General features: G+C 42.5%; 2 protein-coding genes across 3 annotated transcripts; one reads left to right on the top strand and one right to left on the bottom strand.

Annotated features, from left to right (window-relative positions):
* Nucleotides 1-315: 315 nt before the first annotated feature.
* Nucleotides 316-14457, bottom strand: itih5 (inter-alpha-trypsin inhibitor heavy chain 5). Its single transcript, XM_073480993.1, has 14 exons — nt 14269-14457; nt 14142-14186; nt 13286-13449; nt 11986-12087; nt 10477-10742; nt 10201-10370; nt 9735-9851; nt 6713-6884; nt 6255-6564; nt 4273-4955; nt 3881-3934; nt 2309-2425; nt 1850-2227; nt 316-798 (listed from the first exon to the last, which is right to left on the bottom strand). The coding sequence occupies exons 1-14, from the start codon at nt 14380-14382 to the stop codon at nt 539-541; spliced, it is 2952 nt and encodes a 983-aa protein (XP_073337094.1). The 5' UTR covers nt 14383-14457; the 3' UTR covers nt 316-538.
* A 1784-nt stretch (nt 14458-16241) lies between these two features.
* itih2 (inter-alpha-trypsin inhibitor heavy chain 2) lies at nt 16242-24881 on the top strand. 2 transcript variants are annotated; one of them, XM_073480358.1, is made up of 21 exons: nt 16242-16492; nt 17296-17328; nt 17593-17631; nt 18531-18703; nt 18776-18880; nt 18961-19123; nt 19214-19321; nt 20056-20184; nt 20295-20411; nt 20551-20719; nt 20806-20931; nt 21035-21216; nt 21784-21969; nt 22128-22267; nt 22390-22562; nt 22747-22902; nt 23007-23120; nt 23220-23418; nt 23506-23678; nt 24239-24356; nt 24437-24881. In XM_073480358.1, the coding sequence occupies exons 1-21, from the start codon at nt 16397-16399 to the stop codon at nt 24582-24584; spliced, it is 2847 nt and encodes a 948-aa protein (XP_073336459.1). In that variant the 5' UTR covers nt 16242-16396; the 3' UTR covers nt 24585-24881. The 2 variants fall into 2 exon arrangements, with proteins under 2 accessions (XP_073336459.1, XP_073336460.1); XM_073480359.1 differs by having other exon boundaries at nt 16282-16492; nt 17308-17328.
* Nucleotides 24882-25756: the final 875 nt, after the last annotated feature.

The following is a 25756-nucleotide window of genomic DNA, read 5'->3' on the forward strand; positions in this document are numbered from 1 at the left end:
TGTGTGGGCGGGGCCAGCAGCCCTGTGACCTCCAGCTGATGACAGGGGGGGACTAAGGCGATGTGTGTATGTGTTGTGTGTTTGTGTGCTATGCGTGTTAGGTGTGCATCTACTCATTGGTGCTGGGACAAGGGGTTAGTTACCGGGTTTGGTCTCCGTGGTAACCAGGTGTGAACTTCAGCTTGTTGCCACGTTAAAAGCATGTCGACATACATATCTGGTGTGTGTGAGGAAAAACGCATGTATGCACTCGCAAATATGTGCAAATCGCACTGGTTGTGTGTTTTCATGCCTCAGAAATGAGCTCAAAATGTGGGTTTAAGTGTTTTATTTACATTTTACAACATAATTGTAAAAAATAATACACACAATATAATAAAAACATTTAATTTTCATTAGAAATAGTACAAAAATATATTCAAAAGAGCCTGTAGGAATGAAGACAAACTGAAATGCGAACGTTTTGGATCTGCTGGGATGAGATATGAACACAGACTAGAATGAGTTAAATCACATAAACGGCACATCTACAGTCGTCTCACACCCTGTTAGTCCCGTGTGGCCAGTCGCCCGTGTCGAACATGTGCGACATCAAATAGTCCTCGTACTGTCCGTCTATCAGCTTGGCTGCGTTGTTGCGGGCGAACCAGCAGTCCACGCTCTGAGTCCCGCTGTAGATCCTCCGGCTCTTCTGAACCACCGGCACTGAGCGGTCCTTCACCTTCAGGACGGATGAGGGTTTCGTGTCTCCTTGTGCAGGAAGCTGTGCCAGTCCCACTTCCTCATACAGGAACTGACCTGAAAGTAGAATCAGTTATTTTAGTCTCAGGGATCGACTGATATGAGTCTTTGAAGCCCGGCCAGTGACTGGTAACGATGTACTATGAAGGATTTTTAGTTATGGAATTAAAGGCGGGACTACTGACGAGGTGTTTCAGGAGCAGTGTTTTCTGTGGGAGCAGACTTTGACCTTTTTAACTATCAAGATCTTTTACACAAGAACATCTATTAAACACTGAAGGAAAGGGAAAAAACAAAAAAAAATAAAATAGGTCTCCTTTAATTTTGTAATTGAATACATTGAGAGTAAATAGATGATTTCCGTGAAACACCCTGTGGTCATTCGTGGTCCCCACAGGATGATTCCCTAATCTTTCTGGTGATCTCTTCTTTAGCACCACTCCCACTTAAACTGGCAATAGATGCCTTTTCTTGCTTTAACGTATTATTATGAGATACATGACTGCACACTGTAACGGCTATAGAATAATAACATCATCTGCGAGCACTTTCATTATACAATTTTGTCTGCCACTGTGCATGAAATCACCTGGGATAATGACAGCTGACTGGAGATCCAGTCAGCCTGGCAGCCTGGCACCATTTCTATCTGCTTTCACGTCTCCATTATAGACTAAATGAACGATAAACTCACATTATTCTGAGGAAAAACGGTAATGATCTGGCGCCAAAAATAATACCACTTAGAAACGTTACGGAGGAAAACAACCTTTTACTGTTCAAAAGTTTATTTATCAAACACTTTTTTCTTCCCTTCTTTCACACATGCACTCAAACCCACAATCTAACACTCCTCAGCTCTTTGTTTTTGTTTCTAAATGTGTTGCATCATTTATCTTGGCTGGATTTGGTAAGGGTTAAAGAATTGTGGTATCAATATATTATCATTCAATCCGACACTTTAATACTGTGTAATTAAAAATGTGTATTTTTGCTTCTAGTGGCTGATGATGGGGCTTTTAGGCACATTCACTGACAGATAATGATGGGATTAATTTTCCTTACTTAATCCTCAATCAGCACTTAATTAAAGCTCATTAACACCTACCCAGCAGGCCGTGGCAGTTGTGCGACAGCCCCTTGCTGTGACCGATGTAGAAGCCCAGATGGTCTCTCTGGTAGGGGGCTGGATTCTTGTACTGATGCAGCAGGATCACAAAGCTGATGTTTCGTCCGACCGACACGGTCACATTGGACTTTCCTACGATGGACACTGACAGAGGGCCGCTTTCCACCGCGACTGTGGAGTGACAGGGCAGCACCATCCTGTCCCGCCCGTCCAGGATGACTTTCTTAGGCGTCACCTCGATGTAGGCGCGTTTGGGACGATCCACCACGATGGTGATGGTGCTGAAGTAGGTACGCTGCTGTTTGTGGCTGCCGGGCGGCGCTGGGGCGCCGATTAGCTTCCCGTTCACCGTCACACCTGGAGACACAGAACATAACTTACCCACACAAACAATAAATGATGTAGATCTAAGTGTGAAATAAGGTTTCTGAGTCTTACCGGAATACTTGTGGTCAGAGACCAAACGCAGGACGTGTCCGGGCTCACCGTTGATGTTGAAGCACACGGTCAGTTTACTGAGCGGGAACTCCACCACAAAGTGGGGGTCACCGTCCGCTGAGGTAGTTTAAAAGTTCAGAGAGAGAAAACTGCCTTAAAAAACTCAGCATCATGTTTACTTCAATGACAGTGTAAACCGATCCATACTTTGCTCCTTAATACTTCTACTCCAGTACATTTTAGAGGGGAAATATTTTACTTTTTACTTCACGACATTTCTTTGATGACTTTAATGACTAGTTGCATTGCAGATTTTGTTTAATAATGCAAAATATAATTAAGCAGTTAAACTGTATAAACTAGCCAAACCATCGTTACCAGCTTCAACAATAAAGTGATAAAAGCATTAATGCATCAATAATATTGTAATATTAACCCTTTAAGTACGCCGTTTGGCAGAAGGAGTCCATGTCTTTTCCATAAAGGGTATATAATGACACAAATAGTCTATGGTTACATACATATTACATATGTTGGGTTTTTATGGCTGATTTTGATATTTTTAGACTGAGGTTGATTGTGTTTAGGCACTGATGAAATGAATTTACAACCCTAATTCCAACAAATGTCTATAAATGTAAATAAAAACAGAATGCAATGATTCACAAATCCTTTTATACCTACATTCAGTTTAATAGACAAGAAATATGTGTGAGATATTTATTGTTTAAACTGATTAACCTCATTGTTTTTCGTAAATATACGCTCATTCTGTATTCAATGCATTCTGTTTTTATTAATGTTTCACAGAGCGTTTGTTTTACCGTCTGGTGGAAAAATAACTCGAGAAGGTGGAGGTTCTGCATGGTGTCTAAAATCCTGGCTGCAGTTAGATAAGCCACCCAGCTCTCAAGAAAGGCAACATCTGATAAGTAAATGTCTTTAATGTGTATGCTTTGTTTGATTGTTCTGAGGACTTCTGTTGAATCTCAGATTGGCTTCTATCAGACATCTTCAGCTGGAGTGTCTTCAGCCGTGTGAGAACCGGCTGAGATGAACAGAGTGATGAGATGAGACGAGATGATAGAGCAACAGTAATGACAGGGTCATTAACCCTCACTAACAGCCTCTGATGGGATCCCTCTCTTTACTGTAACACATGCACAAACATCCTCGTCTCATCTCCACTCTTCCCCGTTCACCCGCAGTGTGTGAGAGTGTGTGTGTGTGTGTTCGCAAACACGCACTTGCATGTTTAAAGTGCCACGTAGTGCTTGTGTTGGTATTTCAATTAGACCCTGCGTGTTCTTTCCTCTTTGCAGGTCATGTTCAGAGGCGTCCCTGAACCCCTCGCCGTCTGTGTTATCACTGCCGACTGTCTGACGAACTCCCAAATTACAGGCCGCCCACACAGAAAGCGCAGAGAGAGAGAGAGTCTACTGTATATTCTCCTTCTTCTCTCTTTCAAGTCTCCTGATGCATGTGTGCTTGTAGCACATAGAGTTCAGTGGCTATTAGATGAAACAGTTCAGGGGGAAAAATGTACAACTGTTTACACGAGTGTGGAATCACCTGATGTTTTGGAGATGGTGACGGATTTCTTGGCCGGTCTCCTCTCAGCTTTACCTACAAGGAAGAGATTATTTATCAACTGGAATGAGTCAGAGGGCGACCATTGTTCAAGGCTTCCTCTTAAAATAGTCCATACGAGTAACATTAACTGTTGGTGTAATGCAGGGTGTCTGATGAGAGAGAGAAGTTAGATGGTTATATAGTCTGCATGTTTTCTTAAAGGACAATCTAGCTCTGAAAAGTTTGTAGTTTGCACCGGTAGCTGTAGCTAGCCATTAGCTACAAAGGCTTCCAAAGGTGACCTTGTCAAATGTTGGGAAAAAGTGTATCCACAATTTGGTAAAATGAAGCTAAATACTTGGTACAACTCGTTCTAGAAGATAAAACCTCACCGATCGTGTTTCTCAGAGAGGAAGTCTGGCTGCCTGGCTTCCTGCTTGGTTTCTGTGGCTTTCCATCTTCTATGTCACCTGGCAGCTCATTGGCAGGTGAGCCTGCCTCGCCAGCTACCGGGCTGGCGGTGGGTGCCGGGGCCATGGTGCCGTCAGCCAGGACCTCGGGCTTCTCCACCACCAGGTTGGTGAGGGGAGTGAGGAAGTGGTAGGCCAGAGACAGATTGGTGGCCTGCTGGATGTGGCCTTCCCTCTCCCTGCTGGTTTGGCTGCGCAGTCGCGACCGTAGCCCCTCCTTGACGCTCAGGAAGCCCCAGAGACGTTCCACAAAGTCTTCCGTCACTGAACCCAAAGCAGCACCTACTCCCTGTGTAAACCCTGACCCTGGAGGCTTAGCTCCAGCCGCCGTTGCTACTGTGGCAGCTTTCACATGTCTCTCAGTCTCTAGCTGTCGGTGCTTCAGGGGAACGTCCGTCTCCAGGATGATGCTCTTGTCGTTGTTGCTGGCTGTAACCTGGACGTGGAGTAATTCTGCACTTTGGTTGGTCAGCTTGCCGGCGATGACGATCTCGGAGCCATTGAAGTAGTTGGTGAACAGATGCTGAGTGACGTACTGGACTGAGTCCTCAGTGTAGTTGATCCTGATGTCAGACAGCAGAGGAGTTCCTATCTCATCGTAAAACCTAGAAAGGAACAAGGAGACGTCAATGATTGCAGATGAATGGTTGCATCAATGATGAGTAACCCCAATGTCGTAGTACCTCTCAAACTGAGGGATGGGACTAGAACTTCTTGGTTGAGGCTTTAAGATGACGCTTGTCAGGAGATCTTAAACATGTTATTTTAAGATCACCAGTGGTGACATTTTTTGCCGAGGACAGAGCATGCTAACTTACGAGCAGTGATTTGTCGGAGCAAATTTATGCTACTATGAACACTCCATAACTTACTGTAAAACTGGACTTCCTGGACCATGTCTGTATCCTTACCGGTACCCTGCAGCAACACCAACATAAATTGTTGCATTTTTGTGGGGGTTATTAATGCTAATGCTGCTCTGAACACTGCCTCAGTTGTGTCGAACTTCCAAATACGTTGCTGAACTGTGACATCACATCACAGTTCAGTGCCTTTGCTCAAGGGCAGCTGCAGTATTTGAGGCAGAGAAGAAGGGTGTTATTACAGATTTCATCAAATGTCTCGTTTGTTCAAACAAGCCACCTTCCGGGCCATAAACCTGCTTGTCTAACCTCTCAAAGCTGCTGCCACCCCACTTCAGAGTTTATGCACACATTCATAAAAGAGTGTGTATGAAGCACAGGTTGTGAACGTGTGTGTATAAGTCCTCTGTCCTGTCCTTGTTGTCACGCCGCAGTAAACCTCCTCACCTCTTAACCAGCGTGTTTGTTCAAGCGAGACGGGGGCTATTATCTGCCGAGTCTATCTGTTAACCCCACGTCCATACTCAGATGCAGGTTTCACAACACACACACATTCCTGGCCGACTGAACAAACACCACGTGTGTCCGAGTGCGGAAGAGAGAGAGAGAAGAGGGTTGTGTGTTAAGGGTAGAAAAAAGGGTCTGAGGGAGAAAGAAGGTGGCTGTTGTGGTCTGTGGCTGTCACATGTTGAGGTTGATTAAAGAGTCTGTTGTCAGCACCGTCACATTTGCGGTCGTCGTTCCCTCGTAGCTTGATGAGAGACGGAGGGACGTGTCAGAGGGGTAGAGGGGAGGGATTAAGGAGAGCTAATTGCTTAATAAGAGGTGGATTATACTGATACGAAGGGGAAATTGGACAATACTTATTTAAAGAAATAACAGTGATATTGCCTCGCAAATGAGGAGTTCTTAGTCTTCCAATTTGGGTGCTTTGTGGGAAAATCCTGTTCGACTTCGAGTAGTTTCTGGAAAGTGCAATGCAAAAACTGAACAGTAAAGACCAATCTGGAGATGACGAAGATGGTCCTCACACACTCTTACCCTTTCAGCATAGCGCTGGCATCGGCGTCCTCGTTGATACGTCTCATCATCCCACAGTTTTCCAGAGCCATGCGCTCCAGCAGCCGGTAATCCACGTCATTCCCAATCCCGATGGTGAAGATGCAGAACTTGTCCTCCACGGCTGAGCGAGTGTTTCCCAGGATCGCAGTGGACTGCACCTCCCCGACCGTGGGCCGTCCATCGGTCAGGAAAATAATGAGGGAGACGCTGTTCGGGCTCGCATCAGGGCCATCGAGGTAATGGCTAAGCAGGGAGGAGCCAGTCTGGATGGCGTCGTCGATATTTGTTCCTGCAGTGAAGAGATGTCATGACAGATTATCGCTCAGGATGATCGTCAACAGCTGATAAAAACTTCGATCCAACAAACAGAATTATGTTTCTTTATCAAAATATGGGAACAGTAGAGAAGACAGGCCATAAGAATAATAACTTCTCACCTCCAGTGGTTGCCAGCGTGAAAATAAACTTCTTGGCGTCTCTGATATTAAGCGGCGTCACCGGCACAAGTTCATGCGGCTTCCAAACTTTTATCTTGTTGGAGAAGCTGATGAAGTTAAAGTGATCGCCAGGTCTCAGATCCCTCAGGATGGTGAACAGAGCATCTTTAGTCTGAGAGAAGAAAGAGTGTGAAGAGAGATGATTTCTTACAACAGACAAATATGAGATATATTGTGTTGTGGAAACACAACTTGGTTGTGGTCTCTCTGGTGTAACCATTTATTAAAACACTAGAGCTGCAGTGTTTGGAAACGAAACACAAGCACTCTCAATCAAATGCTGAGGGCTTGGACCAGCTGTGGTGTTTTTTTCCCCAAGCAGGCCCTCGAGCCCAATCAAGCCCAGGAGGGTGGTGTCAATATTTTGGAAAATTGGTATAAAAAATGTTGGGAAAAAAGCAGTTCACTCTCATTACTAGGGCTGTTTTGAATAGTTTCTAAGCTACGAAGCTTTATTCATAAAGTTGACACTTGGCATTTCAGCTTTTTTTTTTGAATGATAGTTGAATGTTGATATAATTTCCAGCTCTAAAATACCAAAACTGGCTCTGACTGACCCAAAGTGTCAGTATTTGGCGACCTGGAAACTCAACAATCTATAGATCTAACTATCTTTATCCAGAACCACTTACTGCACCTTTAATGGTGTAGTCAAATGGTAATAACAGCCCCATAAATCACATGTAAACAAATAAAAGTGTTACAAATAAAAGATCACATTACGTATCTGCATTCGCTTGATTTAATCTGATGAATCACTTCATTCAAATTGAGGATTTTGTTTGAGGGCTTTGATTTTTTTGGGGCGATGACTTCATATAATATGATGACAGACATGCAAAGCTTCATTTGCAAACCTCAACAGAACCTTCGAATGGAAAAAAAGGACATTCGGTTCAGCTCGACTATTGAACGATCTTAAGTAAAGGTTGGTCGATTGTTTTTTGGAGAACAAAAAATGCCTTTCTTTCTCACTTGACTTTAAATGACTTCCATATGTCATTGTTATTCTTTTTTTCCCCCACAAAACACACTAACTCTGTAATCCCAATGGGACCATAATTTACTAAATTAACATCAAACTGTATTGAAGGAGGCGAAACAATCAATTGAGACCAGAAACTCATTGGGAAACGGTTTACTGAGGTAATAAATCAAGTGAGAAGTAGAGTCATTTTCTCATTAGCTTATATACAATTGGACTTCTTTTTGAAACCAGTGGAGTCACCCCCTGCAAGCACCTCAGCGCTGGCTTCACTTTTCAGACTGGAAACTCCGTCCATATTTTATAAAATGTATCATCAAAAAATTAACAATTTTTCAAGTGGAAAAAACAGTTTCCTCCAAGGACATTATGTTTTAGTTTGGTTTTATCTGTTTTCCAATGAATTGTTTGATACATACGGTAGAGTTTGTGCAGCTTGATGATACCTTTGAGCCAATATATTGGTATCCTGTATCCATTTTAGCTTTGAACTCCAAGTGCCAAGTTGGAAATCAATTACAGTTGGATAATCACTCAGCATAAGTCTGTCTTGAAAGTTTGCTTTTAATGTTTCCATGCAAGGAAGTAGACGAACAAAAGAACGAAGGCTCGAAAACTTCTTCCTACTTTTCTGTTCTTGAGCTTCGCAATCTCAGCTTCTCTGCAGCTCTGAGCGTGGGTGTGATATATAATTTGGCGCTGGGGGGTTTAGAGATGTCTATATGGGCCGTATACAGCAGGGGTCAGAACCACAGACTGACCTACAGTGAAACCCTCTATTGTGAAGCCACATCAAACACACTTGTTGTTCTGTTCCTGCGGCCCGCTGGGGGCTGGCGATGGGTGGGGGGGACGGATCAAGGGGTCGAGGGTACTGTTGTCTAGAAAGTTCCATTACTCCATAGACACTGACCTTCCTCCCTCACAGCTCAGCCTTGTGCTGTATGTTTCCACTTTTCTTTCTCAGTGAAAATCTGTTTTTCAGCTCTCTGTTTCTGTACTCTTCGCTCATGGCAGCTGCAGGGATCAGCTCTGGGTCTGGCCGAGGGGATTATCGTGCTATTGCAGATGGAGGAAAAGGTCTGATATTGATATTCCAGTGTGGGTGTGAGGAGGTGGGGTGTCGGGTCTCTGATCGGATACAGCCAGTGAGATTAAAAACAGGGTAAAGTGCATTGCGTGGAAAGAAAGATCATCAGAATTCTTTTGACACACTCAGGAAAAGACGAACGAGTTAATGTCTGGTACTTATGGTTCAAAATTGAACTTTTAGCTGCAGTAGCAGTGAAAATCCAACAGAATTATACACAGATTAGCCACAACATTAAAACCACCTGTTATAGTGTGCTGGTTCCCCTTGTGCCGCCAAAACAGCTCTGACTCTTCAAGGCATGGACACAAGACTGGAGTTGTCCTGTGGTGTCAAGGACCCAAGATTTCCCAGGATAAAATTGCATTGTAACGAGATGATCAGTGTTATTCACTCCACCTGTCAGTGGTTTTAAAGTTGTGGCTGATCTGTGTAAGCCTACATCACCAGTTGTAGTTGCAGCAGATCAAAGTTTCCAAGTGTAGCTTTTGGTCATGTCTGTTTTTCTTGTGTTTGAGCTGTAGTTTCCCCAGTAAACACATCAACCTCTTCAACCTCCTTCCTGGTCTGCAGCAATTCTCCTCGGTGTCGCTCGTGCTCTGGAGCCGCTCTTCGCTGTCTGAGTTTCTCTGGACTAGGCATTAAGTTCTTTTGGCATGAAAAATTATCAATTTAACTTCACCGCTTTTCTTGCTGTCTCCAGTCAAAGATCTCAATGGATTTATGAAGCAAGTAGAGCATAGCTATTCACATGGAGTACTAGGACCACAAAGCTGTCAATGGCTGCAGCTCACACGATATTTAGATAATTAAACAATTGGTAACACAATCCTTCAGCTTTAGCTTCACAACAGTTTTCTAGATATCCACTGATCGTGCTGCTTTACCTGTCGGATCTTTGTGCCCAGCATGGAGGCGCTGGTGTCGATCACAAACACCACATTCTTGGGTACAACAGGCAGGTCTTTGGGGGCAAAGTAGTGGACGAAATGGCCATTTAAAACCTGGGAAAGAAAGAAGTTTACAGATGTGAGATCGGTTGCAGTAGTTGTGTGTGATTGTTAAAACATAATATGGTTGTGAAAGACGGACAGAGGAGTTTGGCAGCGGACTGCCTGTGGTGGCAGGAAACCAGATAAATGAATCACTAACAGGTGTGTGGATAAGCATGTGTGTGTGTGTGTAGTTGGATGGGAGATTTGTGTGCACAGATGCAAAATATGAAGACTATTTTTATGTTCTTTCACAGTCAGCTTTCCTAATTTTCTTCTGCGTCATCTGTGTTTCCTCTGCACGTTTGTTTGTCAGAGTTTATCACAGGTGTTTTGTTGATGACATCTCACGCGCTCTCACCTGGATGTCTCCTATTCCCATGTCCCTCTGCACGTCGTAACGGATCACAAAGTCTCCCAGGAGGCCGCTGGTGGTGATCTTAGCCTGTTGGACGATGTTGGGGCTGAAGATGATCTTGCAGACGTTCTTTTCTTTTTTGGTCACAGTGGGGAAGGGAGGCTCAGGCTTGGCTGAAGCATAAAGAAAGGAAGTGTGTTTTAAAAACTGTTTTATCTCAGAAAAATAACAAATATGTAATAAAATTAACTGATAAAATAATAAGATGCGTGTGTAAACCTGGTGTCTTAGACCCGGTTCCACTGCTGCTGGTGCTTCTGCCGTTGCGGAGCGGCAGCACCTGCAGGTCCGTGATGGGCGAGTGGTCGGCGATGGTGACGTCCAGGCTGAGGCGGCTGACCAGCTGCATCGGCCGCAAGCTGGTCACGTGTTCGTAGCGTCCCAGCCGTCGCTGCAGAAGCTCCTCGTAGGTCAGCAGGAAGATGGCTCGGTTCCGACCCGGGATGTAGGCCGTCATCCTGAACACCTCCACCTCCGGCTCAGGACTGCAGGGGAGGGATTTATCTTGGTTTATTATGGTGACTCTGCTGCTCTTTTCTTAGTGTGTTGCTGTTACCCATCACTGTCCCTCAGTGTTTGTTTAATTAGGCTTTATGTTGAGGGAGAAGATGGCCGCCACACGTGTTAACATGGACCCGAATATTCCCCTAATTATATCAGATTTAGCCCAATCAGAATGAAAGTACTTCATGTACTTCAATCAGAAGAGACTGCTCTGATCCAGCCCGATCGTAATGAATTTTCCAAATCAGATCAAGAGAGGTGACGAAACCTTTGATAATATGTTCAGTTGGAAGTTATTAGCACCTAATAACCATGTTATTAATCTGATAATCTCCCTGGCTGTAACATTAGGTGGCATCAAAACAGAACTGGTCTTTGGCTGACGTTTTTGACGGAGATCTTAAGGAGACTAATAAACCCCTCGATGGTACTGGTTGTACGGATCAGTGGAAAAGGTTCTGAAAGGAAAACTTAAGATGTAAGTTGAAGATACACAAGAAAATATTGACTCTAATTGAGCAACTTAATTCAAACTCCCTGTATTTGAATTTGTTTTGTGCTTATTGTGCGTAAATGTGCTGCTTTCGTGACCCGTTAAAAGTCTAAAGTCAACTGAATTCAAAAGAGCAGCGGCTGTAAACATAAAAAACAAATTATACATGGCAGAAGAGGAGCAATTAGGAAACAGGCGGAGTAGAAGAGGTGGAGCGGGTGAGCTGAACGGTCCAGCTGGTGATATCATAAATACATGGAGGGTGCTGCCTCCGTCTAATCTCACATCTTCCACTTGAATCCTCTCCTTCCTCCTCGGCTCAACTCGTCCTTTACGGCGGAGCCACTGAATCACCGAATCTCACTTAATGAAATGTCACTTTTTACATGGAAACAGCTGGAAAACGTGATGTCACTTCTTCCATATGTCACCTCTTGGGTCACAGTTTTTATATGACAGCCCTCTGGACACGTCTCTGGAGAAATTATGTTATTCACTTCAGTCTGTTCACGCACACAGACTCACACAGAGAGCACACACTCGCTCTTTGTGGCTGCCCAGTTGTGGTAGAAAGGTCTTAGCGGGGATATTATCAATCTCTGTTTGCAAAATAGGAACATTAGAGGGAGCGAGTGCTGCTGTGTAATTAGGAGGAGACGCCAGACCATAGGAGTGACCACACACACACACGCACACACACACACACACACACACTCTCAGGTTTCTCTTACCTTGCATCACCTGACGCTTTGTTCTTGTTCCTTCCGCTCTCCTGTTTGACCCTCTTTTCCTTCGGCCTGACCTCGCTCTGGTAGACACGCCCTCCGATGATCCTGGTTCACAGGGTCAAAGGTCGAGGATTAGAGCGGCGCTCATTTTTCAGGACCACCTATTGTCACGTTTCAAACCGGGCTTTCTCACCACAAAAGGCAGAATTCGTGGACAGAATCATGTCGTTACCCGTTTACGGGGTGCACATGAATGAACTTTTGAGGCTGTGTGTGTGTGTGTGTGTGTGTTAACAGCGGTATAAAAAGTTTTCACCCTTTCTTGGCTCCTCGCTGTCGTCTCCATAGAAACAGAAACATCATAAATCCTTCCAGACTCTAAATCCTGTTTCTTTCATAAAATACCTTCCAAATCAGCTTAAATGACCCGTTTCTGGGGACAAACTGGAGCTTTGAGTGACAGGATGATGGTTTTGTTTCGTGTTTTAGCTCTAAAAAGGTGTCTTAAGGTGAATTTGGTGCAAACTGTTCGGCTGATAAGAGTTTTTTTAGTTTCTACATGCCCTCCATTTATCACTTGATCTCTGCTTCCCCTTTTACAACGATAATGTATTGATCATAGGATTGTAAGTGTGGTAATTACTTATTAAAATTAGTCAAACCTGTTGCGGTGTTGTAAAAAGTACCCAAAAGTCATTCTTCAATAAAAAAAGTGAAGATATAGTGTTAAAAAATTACTTTGGGTGACTTTAAGTCAGGAAATACTTAAAGTATCTGATATTAAATGTACTTTAGTATCAAAAGTGATTCTCTGGCAAGTATATAAAGTACAAGGAAGAGTAATTCATACATATATTTACGTGTATTGTTGTCAGCTTGGCCAGTTATTCAGCATTTTTCTGATTATCTGAGTCTGTGTTTCAAATAAATGTAATGGAGTAAAAAGTACAACATTTGCCTCCAAAATGTAGTAAAGTGGAAGTATAAAGTAGCAGAAACTGTAAATACTCTAGTAAAGTACAAGTACCTCAAACTTTTAAAGTACACTTGTTGAGTAAATGTACTTAGTTACATTCTATCTCTGCTCGCTGGTAATATGAGAGAGAAGATTTAAATATTTTTGGTGCACAAATGTTTAATTTTCTGACTTTTCTTTTGAATTCTTTTGATTTTATCTCCTAAAAATCCTTCAAATGACACAATTCAAGGAGGTCATCACTAAAGTGGAAGTAAAGGATGATCATCATAATCATGCTTCGATCATCTCGCCATGATCTCAGCTCCACTGTCAGGTGACTCTTACATGGTGAAGTTGGAGACGTAGGCGTTAGCGGGGATCTGGAACTGGAAGACGCCCTCGGTGGCGGCGGAGTGCCGGTTGAGCATGGCGCAGTACACCGCCGTGAAGGCGTAGCGGGAGATGATGGTGGTCTTGATGGAGAGCTCCTGGATGTGAGGTTTAGTCTCCTGCAGAGGAAAACGTTGAACGCCATCACTGCAGAACACCTAAATATCACGTCTGTTCACAAACCCCCTGTTTGGCACGGTTTTACGCGGCCTTGCTGCGCGTCTTGCAAATCCCCCCCAAGTTATTTTTTTCATTCCTATTTTGAAATTTCCCTAAAAATTGACAACCCAAAACGGAGGCGGATGAATTTGTTCCCATGAGCTCAGATCAGCTCAGTGCATTACAGATATTTCTGGCACATCTGCGCGCTTGGCGGACCTCCTGTGCGTCACGCCCAGAGCGCACAAGTTAGCAAGACAGAATATGCTCCTAAATAACTCAAAGTAGGTCACGCATTCCAGGTCACTAATAAAAAAATATAATGTCATGTTTAACCATATGTTATCTTCAGGCCAGGAAGGTCAGTTTACAGTAAACTCCCAGAGAACTGACACATTTAAAGGTATCAGTAAGTATCCGATGTGCCAAATTATCTCACTTTAGCAACAAGAATAAGACAAGATATTGTTTTTTTACCATGAAATTTGAAACAATCAACTTAAAATTCACATTTATTCCTTTGCTTTCCATTAAAATCATATATATTATTGACATTTTGGATCCAAACTCACTTCTCTCGCCTCTAATTTAAGCAACAAAAGTACAAAAATATTCTAATAATTACATTTCTCTGCAGAAAATCAGACTTTACCTTGACTAGTATAGTTTTCACCTGCCGTGGGACTCTGCGTGGCGCCTGTGTGCACAACAAAAAGAGAGTCGGGTAAAGAAATCCAAACACCAGAATGAACAGCACCTTCGTCTTTTAAATCTCTTACAATGTCTAAATCAAAGTCTGTCAAGTCGATCTCATCTCCAAACTGGGATTCCTCCAGTTGTCCCAGTACACCCGGGCTCAGGCACATCAGTGAAGTGAGCAGCAGCAGCAGCATCTTGCAGTCCGTCTCCAGTAAAACTCAGACTGGTAACTGGGACATTATCATCTCCAGCGCGCAGAGTCTCTGAGTGTCCGTCAGTCCGGATCAGATCACAGTGGCCGGACAGCAGAGGAGGGACACGGTGCGCACAAGAAACACGCACCCACCCACCGGAGGAGAGAGATGGAGCGTTCACAGACCCGCTCCTGAAGGACAGGCTGCTGCTGCCTTCAGGGACTGTCGGAATCTTTGTAAAAGTCCCTAAAATGTACATTTATTTAAGTAGAAATTCTAATTACTTGAGTATTTCCATTATGTTCAACTTTATATTGCTACTCCACAACAACATTGTACTTTTTACCCAACTACTACTTTTCAGATTGTCTTGTTTGATTGGTGATTTTGAATGTGATATTAATCCAAATAAACTTTATTAATCCTCTTGGATTAGATTAAAATGCATCATCACAAAGCTGAAAACAGGCTGTTTTTCTGACACCATGAAAACAGTTTTTGATTGCAGTATTGGTACTTTTACTCCACTACTTCGTCCACCACTGTCACTCTGTCTGATGAAGCAAAAGGCAGGATTACATGCTACATAATTTATTATGGGGGATTTTAATGACTTTTTTCTGTATTTTCTTCTAAAAGATTGCAGCATTTGAAAGGATAAACGCCCACATGTGCTTCTTGAAATTACCACTAGGTGGCTGAAATGAACCTGTAGTTGAATTACTTTTTAACCATAAACTCAGAATTACTGCTGTGTTTGATCTTCGGTGTGATAATAAGTTTGTTTCACTCAACTTGACCTTTTTTTCACAGAAATCATTCACTTTTTCTAACATTGTTTTTGTTGGATTCTGGATGTATAATCGACATTAGACAGTGACGAGAAACCGAATATCTATATCTCAATAACTACTCCAGGATGGGTTTGGATACTACAAGATAGCACAAACTTCATTTCTAGTTGTGTTGGTGCTGAAAAGATCAATATTCTTCTGCAGCACAACAGTGAAGCTGGAGTGTACAAGCAGCACTTGAAGGCAGCATGACACTATCATTAACCATGAGCTTTCATCAGCTCCATAAGTTCACCTTTAACTACTGTTATCCTAAACTGCACATGAAAGAAAATATATTATTATTATTATACTTAAATATGTTATGTTGACATTTACTGAAAAATATAATGTAATATAATAAAAATCATTTTAAATTGAAGGCTTATTTGACAAAACATGCCAATATGTTTTCATTTTACTTCAAAAATATACTGCAAAATATACATACATATGATATGTATTTAAAATGTATATATGTTGCTCTCCTCATGTCAGTGTAGTTACAAGGTGAAAATATTGTCATAAACCTGATTAATTGACACAAATGATGGAAGAATTTGAATGTTAATATAATATTTTTGACATAAATGGAGAATGTATCTGTTCTTTATTCCAACTTTATATTGACATTGTGGTTTTAAGTGTAACAGTGTAAAACAAAGCCACATATTTACTGCAAACATTGAGTCAAATCTAATTGACCGTGTGAAAAAACCTTTGCTGCCATCTTGTGGACACTTGGGCATAATGCAACATTTCTCATGTTAACTGAGGATATGTGTCATTAAATGTTCATCTCTGTGTATTAATATGATATCTGACCTTTTTAAAAGCTTCAGCATTAACATCACAAACACACCAGAGTGATATTTGTGTAAACATGTTGGTCATTGTGTGACTTCTCTCTCAGAGTTAAAACAATCGTGTGTGATGTGCAGCCTCTGTCAGATGTGTCAGATGTGTCCTATTTACCCTGCCCACAGGTCAAGTTTCAAAGTTTCCTTCTCCTTTCTGGGTTACATCAAACACAACAAATATTGACTGGGGGCCGGAGTCGATCAGTTCAGTGGATTTTAACCTTCAGTTCTCAGCTCGGCAGAAGGACCTTCTGTCTCCCAAAGCGCTGTGTGTTTTTTGTATATGTGTGTGTGTGTGTGAGGGTGTGTGTGTCTGGAAACATGAGGCGTCTGCTGCTGCTGCTTCTGGGGCTCGTGCTCCTCCATCAGGGCCGCTGCTTTGAGTTTGTGATAGACGGAGAATGGGAGGACGAGAAGGTGAGTACGAGGCCGTTCATCGCTGAAAAACACGGTTCATGACCGACTGTCTGGACTGATATCGATCTTGGATCAAAATAGGATCAAAGTCTTTGTAATTAATTAATTGTACATTGTATAATTGTACATTTATATGCTTAAGTGTATCACTAGATTCAGCTCTTACTGGTTGCTGTTGGTCTGAAAAGAAGATATGACATTTTATGGGATTTTGCATGAATTAAATTCAAAAACAACTAAATTCAAAGAGAAAGTTTATTTTTTCACCTTAGAAATATTCCAAGAGCTGCGAATTGTACTTTAAATCATTTAAGAGCTTTTTTGTGTGCGTAGATTTTTTAAAACAAATTTCTTGGCTTGACTTTTGACCTTAAAACTCAACTTTGTATCACAGACGAGTATTTTTTTTGTCTTTTATGAAGTTACACATGAAAAATACACACAACTACTCTCCGAATTGTTGCATAAAAAGTAAAGAACTGAAGTCTCGCCCGGCTGTTTTTGCTCAATCGTAAAATTTGATTTTGTTCATTATTCCAATAAACTCGATCTCATGTGTATGTATTAGTTTTTGAAATTAAATTAAAATTATTGTCCCTGACCTTTGACCCTTAAATCTCCTCTGAAAATTAACTTTTGTCCTGGTGACAAGTTGTTTATTTTCCTGTTAATCTCTGTTGTCTGTCCAAATGTGACCTAAATAACATGAAAACACAGACAACTTGTTCTTGAGTAGAAGAAAAATGCAGAATCCAGATCTGACACATTAAATCTGATTTGCATCATGTTTTTTCTGCCACCAGTCACATCTGCAGGACCATCGGGAGAGACACAAGGTGAGATCTTCTTTTCTTATTTACATACATGTCTAGCTGTATAATGCAGAGCACGGACTGTGGGTTTGCTTTTCTCATTGATGTCACAATAATCATCGATCAGTGGAACGCATGATGACTCAGAAATCAACGTCCTGACTCAGATCCTGATTGTCCTCCTGGGTCAGCTGTGTCTTAATAACAGCAGTTTGTGGTTTATACTCTTCTCTCCTGTCACAGAGTTGATTAAGACTGTGAAGCTGATGACTTGTGTGTGTTTTTCAGAGAGCGATATTGACCAGCGAGGAGCAGGAAGACTTTGAGGTACGACCCTCCGCTTGTTGTTGGAGCCCTCTCCACTGTGACAGAGTTTAACCTTATCTCGTAGTCAATACGCTGCTGTTTGAAGAGATTCCCATGACTGACGGGTTATTGACTTTGTTCTTGTTCGTCCTGCTCTGCCTCCTTTTTTCAAAATCATGTGAAGTTCCTGCCAAAACATTTTTTTCACACAGTTTCATGCATGAAAAAAATTCCTGGAAAAAACAAAATCTGGGAAAAATGTTTTTGTGAAACCAATTTTTCTTTCAGGAGAATTTTTTTGCCCAAACTATTTTCACTCAATTTCACACATGACAAAAAAAATTATCCTAAATGTTTTTTTCCACTCGGTTTGACAAAAACATTTTTTCTCCTGAAATGTCTTTTTTTTCCATCTGTGAAAGATTTTTTTTTTTTTTAAAAAACGAGTGAAAAAAAACATTTCAGGTAAAAATATATATTTTTTCAGGCAAATTTTTTTTCCAATAGAGAAACCAAGTTCCTGTAGCAACCTTTTTTCACTTGTTTTAACAGATGGAAGAAAAAAAATGAGGGATTTAGAAAGATTATTCTGGCAAAACTCATAAACACAGGAGAGAAAACAATTTAGATCAGACTTAAAAAAAATGGATCAACAGAAGAAAAAAAAAAGTCCAACAGTGAGTTCACGCTTACGAATGTCTAAAAGTCATTACGAACAGTGGTCTCTCGCTTGGCAGCCATCTTGCCCAGCTGGCACGCCACCACTATCCCGTCCAACTCCGGACATGAAAGTCAGCTTACAAAGGTTTAATCTAAACGTGATCTGATTGTAGAAATGATACGTGAATTGTAAATTTGCAACATTTCCTTCAGACCACTGGGCTGCTTTTGAGTCAAATCACATGACATTATCTCCGCAGGCCATCCGTGGAGATGACATCACCGTCAAGAGCTACAAGGTGGAGAGCCGGATCACGTCCCGCTTCGCCCACACCACCGTCAGGAGCTCGGTGGTCAACTCGGGCTCCAAAGCCCAGAGCATCGGCTTCAACGTCCAGATCCCCAAACGAGCCTTCATCACAAACTTCACCATGTGAGCCCAGTTTGACACGGTCCAGCCTCTTCAATAGATCTTCTAGAGGTTTGATTTTACATTTCGTTGCAGGAATGTCAACGGGATCACATTTATGGGCTCGGTGAAGGAGAAGACGGTGGCCAGGAACCTGTACGCCCAGGCCAGAGCCAGAGGCAAGGCAGCAGGCATCGTCAGGTACTGGACCAGCCTCTTGGAGTTATAATCCTCTGTAGAGCTCAACAGACTCACACATACTGACATGTTTCTGTTTACAGGGCGAACTCCCAGGACATGGAGACCTTTAAGACAGAAGTCCACGTTCCTCCCGGCAGTAACATCGAGTTTGAGCTCCACTACCAGGAGATGATGCACAGGAAGCTGGCTTTCTACGAGCACTCGCTGTACCTGCAGCCGGGGAGGCTGGTGCCACAGTTCCAGGTGAGAACATCGCGACTTGTGTTTATTTCTGCAATTACTCCGTGTTTCTTTCAGTCGTCCATGACCCTGACCCGTTCTCTCTCTCTCCAGGTGGACGTGTACATCTACGAGCCGAAAGGGATTTCCTCAGTACAAACAACAAACACCCTCGGAGAGCAGTTTGAACAGCTGATCAAACTTACATCAACCAAAGACAAGGTGAGACTGGAAAACACCCAGAGCTCCAGTTACTCTGCCAAGGCTCAACAGTCCTCTGATTTCTTTTATCTTTATTTATGAACTTTTTGGGAAATTTGAACTGAGGTACACGTATCTGTTGGGTCAACTCATGCCTGTGAATATTAGGGCTTTGCACCCACAACCTCCAAGTTGTGGACATTTAAATGTCATCATATTTGTCAAGGTCCACCTGATATTCCTAATAAAAGGTATTTTTACTCGCATTTACCACATATGTGTATCACAGAAGGCGACAATGAGTCTCCGCACTCGAATAAAGTGTAATAATGTTGAATTATATAAGAAGATTTGTCTTTAACGATAAGAAATTGAGGGTGAAACAATTTTTAGTTCAATTTCTACATTCATTTTTCTTGATTCAGGAATTATTAGCCAACCAAAATGTAAAGTTTGTTACAAATGACCACATGATGGCGCAATTAGCATCAAAATAAATATCATTTTCCTCATTCATGACTGAACTTTCCACATCATTTCACTGAAATCTATCCAGTAATATTAAAAATATCATGAAAATAAACAAACGTCATAAATTTCCACATTGAAATGTTGGAAAAATAAGGTCAGGTATCAAATTTGAATACAAAAAATGAGATATTGTGCTCTTAAAGAACATGCACACAACACTGAAGCACACCTTTATAATAATAATAATAATAATACTGACGCTAGTCTCTTTTCTGTGTCCACAGGCTCATATTGTCTTCAAGCCCAACCTCCAGCAGCAGAGAAAGTGTGAGAACTGTACAGGAAGTGCTATTGACGGCGTCTTCAACGTCAGATATGATGTGACCAGGGACAGCAATGCTGGTGAACTACAGGTACACACACACACACTCATCCAAAAACCTCTTTAATTAACGGCTTTAATATTGCATACAGGTCAAAACAGTTTGGAGATGATCGCTTGAGCTTCCACTGTTTCCTCCAGGTCTCTGACGGCCATTTTGTCCAGTTCTTCGCTCCCTCCAACCTCTCACCTCTTCCTAAAAACATCGTGTTCGTCATTGACGTCAGTGGATCCATGTGGGGGGTCAAGATGAAGCAAGTAAGTGATGAAGTGAAGTTGTTTTAATGCGCTTTGACCCTCCAACCATCCTGCTTGATCTCCACCCCCTCCTCAGTGAAACACTGCCGCCGTGTGGTCGTTCTGCAGAATGCATTTAAATCCCAAACCTCTCTCACAGACAGTGGAGGCCATGCAGGCGATTCTGGATGACCTGACCATAGATGATCACTTCAGCATCATCGACTTCAACCACAATGTGCGCTGCTGGAACGAGGAGCTGGTCTCCGGCTCGTCCATTCAGATCGCAGACGCCAAGAAATACATCCAGAGCATCAAACCCAACGGAGGTGTGAGGAAAACCTCTTCGTAGAAATGTTTGATTGCTCTGAGAACTTGTTGTCAACGGCTATATTTTACTGATCTTTGACCTCAGGTACCAACATCAACGAGGCTCTGATGAAAGCAGTCCAGATGCTGGTGAGGGCGTCCAATCAGGGGCTCATCGACCCTCGCTCCGTCTCCATGATCATCCTGGTGTCAGACGGAGACCCCACCGTGGGTAAGACTGTCTGACTCAGCTGCAGAAAGCTTTTCGATTGGTTGACCAATCTAAATTCATTGTCTCAACTATGAATACGCTGTTCTGTTTGATTTTTTCATAGGTGAGATCAAGCTCAGCACCATCCAGAAGAATGTGAAGCGGGTGATGAGGGAGGAGTTCTCTCTCTTCTCGTTGGGCATCGGCTTCGACGTGGACTACGACTTCCTGGAGCGTATTGCCATGGAGAACAGGGGCGTGGCTCAGAGGATCTACGCCAACCATGATGCTGCAGAGCAGCTACGGGTACGACGACTTTTTCTTCATCTGATTCTCCTCATTTCCTCTAAAGTCAACTGAAAAAATGTTATGTTTTGGAAAAACTTTGGAATTTTTCAACATTTTTTCACCGATAAAACCATTTTTTCACCCCAAAAAACTTTGTTTCACCCAAAAAGTTTTTTTTCCACTAAAAAAACTTTTTTTCACCCAAAAAAACTGTTCTTATCAAGAAAAAAACAGTTTTTCACCCAAAAACTATTTTTTTTTACCCCCAAAAACTTTTATTCCACAAAAAACCCTTTTTTTCACCGATAAAACCTCCTTTTTTCACCAAAAAACCCAATTTTTCACCCCAAAAAACTTTTTTTCACCAATAAAAACCCCATTTTTCACAAAAATAAAAAAAATTCGACCAAAAAACCCTGTTCTTACCGAAAATAAACAGTTTTTCACCAAAAAACAATTTTTTTTCACCCAAAGAAACTTTTTCTCCGAAAAAAACACCTTTTTTCAAAATAGATTTTACAGATAAAATAGTTTTTCCAATTCCAGGTATTTTACCAATCCTCCCTTCTGTCTTCTCCCCTGCAGGCATTTTACAGCCAGGTCTCCTCTCCTCTGCTGAGGAGGATCACCATTCAGTTCCCGGAGGACTCGGTATCAGACGTCACCCAGAATCGCTTCGACAAATACTTCGACGGCTCGGAGCTGGTGGTGGCCGGGAAGGTTCTGCCGTCTGATAGCAACACCCTGACCAGCTTCACCACCGCGTCTGCCGTGAGTATAATGAACACAGCCAGGCGTTTACATCACGTTTACAAGGAAATATAAAATGTATCACAGTCAGAAGTCGAAGGTTCAAGGCCACGGGTGAAGGGAAGAGATGGGGCCTCCAGTAGGACTACCAGTGTCCTCTGTCCTGTCCCGTCTTGCAGGCCCGTCTGGACATCACCTTAGAGACTGAGGCCGACACTGCAGAGCTGGACACCGAGCTGGCAAAGCAGCAGCACTCGTTCACAGGTTTCGCCAGACAAATGTGGGCCTACATTACGATTAAACAGCTGATCTCTGAAAGGTGAGGAGAAAAAAAAAAAATGTTGAGAAGAAAAAAAAGTTTTTCAGGAGAAAACAACAGGTTTTTAATGGTGGATTTGTATAACTGTCAGTATTTGACTGCTGCACTGTGGCTCTCTGCAGGTCTCTGGCTCCGACAGCTGTCAAGAAGAGGAAGATCACCCAGAGGATCATGGCGCTGGCTGTGGAGCATCAGTTCGTCACTCCTCTCACCGCTCTGCTGGTGGAGAGCGAGGACGCCACGGAGAGGCTGCTGGCCGACTCCCCGAAGGACCCCAAGCATGGCTGCTGCTTAGGTGCCCGACAGGAGAGGCGCTCTTTTACTGTTGATTGACGTCACTGTAAAATTTTTATGGTGTTTGATTTGAATTTAAAGGACAAGGAATAAGAAGATTTGGAAGCCAATTTAGTAGCACCAAGACCTTGAAATCCTGATGTATATCATGGCAAAATAAAATAATCTACGTCATGTCTATGTAGGAGGAGGAATAGGAGGAGGCTCGGCATCCTCTGGTCTGGCTCCGGTCCGTGTGGTCTACCAGCCTCCACCCTGGGTCCAGATTCCCACCACGCCCCCCCCGAGTCAGGCGGCGAAGGGTCCAGAGGAGTGGGCCCTGCCTGAACAGGTCAACTTAGGTAACACACACACACTTCTGCGGACTTTCATGAAATCATCAGCAGCTGCAGCGTTAAACGTGAACAGCACTGGATGTGTAACCAGCTCAATGTTTCTCACCCAGTGGATAACGACCCTCACTTCATCATCCACCTGCGGAGAAGCGACATGAACGTCTGCTTCAACATCGACTCCAAACCCGGTCACATTCTCAACCTGGTGTCTGACAGCGGAACAGGTACTAGTCTGTACTAAAGGTAGTAACATATCTGTAATCCAAAAGTCCTCGTATTTGATGGCTTTACCCTTCACTTTCAACCTTCCTCTCGTCCGAAAGGTCTGGTCGTGAATGGTCAGCTGATCGGCTCTAAGAAGATGCAAAAAAACAAACTGAACACGTACTTCGGCACCATCTCCGTCTACTACCAGCCTGATGGAGTCAGCCTGACCGTCGGCACTGACAGCATCGCCATGACCGATGGCAGGAACAACCACTCCTTCACCTGGGGCGCCACGACAGAAATCATACAGGACGGGTAAAACCATAACATCTTTAATCATGGCGTCTTGCCTCGCTACTTTGAACATCAGGCTCATTTTGTCTTGTGTTTGTCACTTTTCAGCATGAGGATCTCCATCGTGAAGAACTCTCACGTTTCCATCGTAATAAATAATAACATCCAGGTGATGGTGCTGCTTCACCGTGTGTGGAAGAAAAACCCGGTCAGCGTCGACTTCCTCGGCATCTACATTGCCAACGACAACCAATACTCTCCTCTGGTGCACGGACTCATAGGTACGTCTGTGTGGAGGGAAATGTTGAGCGGCCTCGCAGGCTTTGATACAACAACTACAGGATGTTACTGGACCTAGAAAACCTTTAAAAAGTTTAGAAAACTGAAAAAACTTTTTTTTTCTGAAAAAACTTTTTTCTCCTGAAAAACTCTTTTTTTCCTGAAAAAACTCTTTTTTTCCTGAAAAATTTTTTTTCCTGAAAAACTCATTTTTTCCTGAAAAACTCTTTTTTCTCCTGAAAAAACTATTTTTTTTTCTGAAAAAACTCTTTTTTTCTCCTGAAAAAACTCATTTTTGCCTGAGAAAACTCTTTTTCTCCTGAAGAAACTTTTATTTTTCCTGAAAAACTCTTTTTTTTCTGAAAAACTCTCTTTTTTTCCTGAGAAAACTCTTTTTTTCCTGAAAAAACTCTTTTTTTCCTGAAAAAACTCTTTTTTTCTGAAAAAAAAAAAAGTTTTTTCGGGAAAAATGTGGCCTTGTTGAAGTAAGAAAAACCTTTCAACACAGGTTGATTTGCAGCTGAACATGTGTGTGTGTGTGTGTGTGTGTGTGATCCTTCAGGGCAGTTTTCTAGAGATCCTGAGCCGGACGTGAGCGTGCACGACATCCACGAAGGAGTCGACCCTCTGAAGCGAGAGGCCACCATGGAGGTGAAGGGCAACAGGCTGCACGTCACCAGGTACGTCTGAATATAAAATGACTTGTATAAAACTGATTTCTGAAGCGTTTGGTATTAAAACTCCTGTGTGTGTGTTTTAGGGGCTGGCAGAAGGACTACAGGACCGATAAGACGCACGGCTCAAACGTCTACTGCTGGTTCATACACAACAGCGGGAAGGGCTTCATCGACGGCCACTACACCGACTACATCGTCCCCAATCTCAACAGCTTCCTCCCGACGCTCTGAGCAGCCGGAGACACATTCGAGTACCCTGTGCTGCTATAAATCCCCTGGGTCAGTGAGAAAATGAAAACAAAGCGAGTGGAAAACTGGAGCCAGAAGAAAAGAGGGGACGACATGAAGACGTTTAACTTTTTGGTGTCTACATTTCCTTTTAAAATGATAAATGTTTCCTTCTTTCCTAATTACTTTCCAAAAAACACCAGGAGTCACTTTTGTTGAATTTATTTGAAGAAAAATGTACATCTGCAATGTAAAGATCAACTTGAACATCAATACAAAATAAAAACCTAATTGAATAAACTGCTGTGTTTATTTGTGTAATGCATTGTGGGGTGTGTGTGTACATGTACAGTGAATGTTAGGGAAGTAACTCTGACACAGTAGAGTCCCTGAGATTAAAACGGGAAGGTTGTTGGTTCAGGCCAGTTTGGAGAAATCCTCATAGGCGATGTCGACTCTCTTCCCCTTCTGTGAACCCTGAAGACGAGAGAAGGTGAAGCTTTAATGATGCAGCTTTGTAGGAGTTCAAGCACTTTTTGAGTACTTTCAAGGTATATAAACTAATATTTTGCAGAATCAAAGCCTTCATCTTCACATCTAAATTGTGAAGAAAAAATTCAGAAAGGATTTTGCCTGAAGAAAGTTTTCGTTGAAAGAAAGGTTCTCATTGCACTGGGGCCATTGATTTGGCCATAAGTATCACCAGATTGCTTAAATACTGAAGAAAACCTTAAAATGTGAAGATTTCAGGGCGAGTTCTGTAAGTGCCCGTTTCCTCAATTTCTCAGCTGACAGTCCAAGTCAGCTACATGGAAAATAAAGAAACTCGCAAAATAGCTGTTGTTGTGTCACTCAAAGGGCGCCGAATTGGCTATTAACACATCCTTATTGCACTGGGACCATTGATTTGGCCATAAGTATCACCAGATTACTTAAATGCTGAAGAAAACCTTAAAATGTGGAGATTTCAGGGAGAATTCTGTAAGTGCCCGTTTCCTCAATTTCTCAGCTGACAGTCCAAGTCAGCTACATGGAAAATAAAGAAATTCACAAAAGAATCTTGAAAAATAGCTGTTGCTGTGTCGCTCAAAGGGCGCCGAATTGGCTATTAACACATCCTTATTGCACTGGGACCATTGATTTGGCCATAAGTATCACCAGATTACTTAAATGCT

This window comes from Pagrus major, chromosome 14 (genome assembly GCF_040436345.1).
Source record: "Pagrus major chromosome 14, Pma_NU_1.0".
Lineage (NCBI taxonomy): Eukaryota > Metazoa > Chordata > Actinopteri > Spariformes > Sparidae > Pagrus > Pagrus major.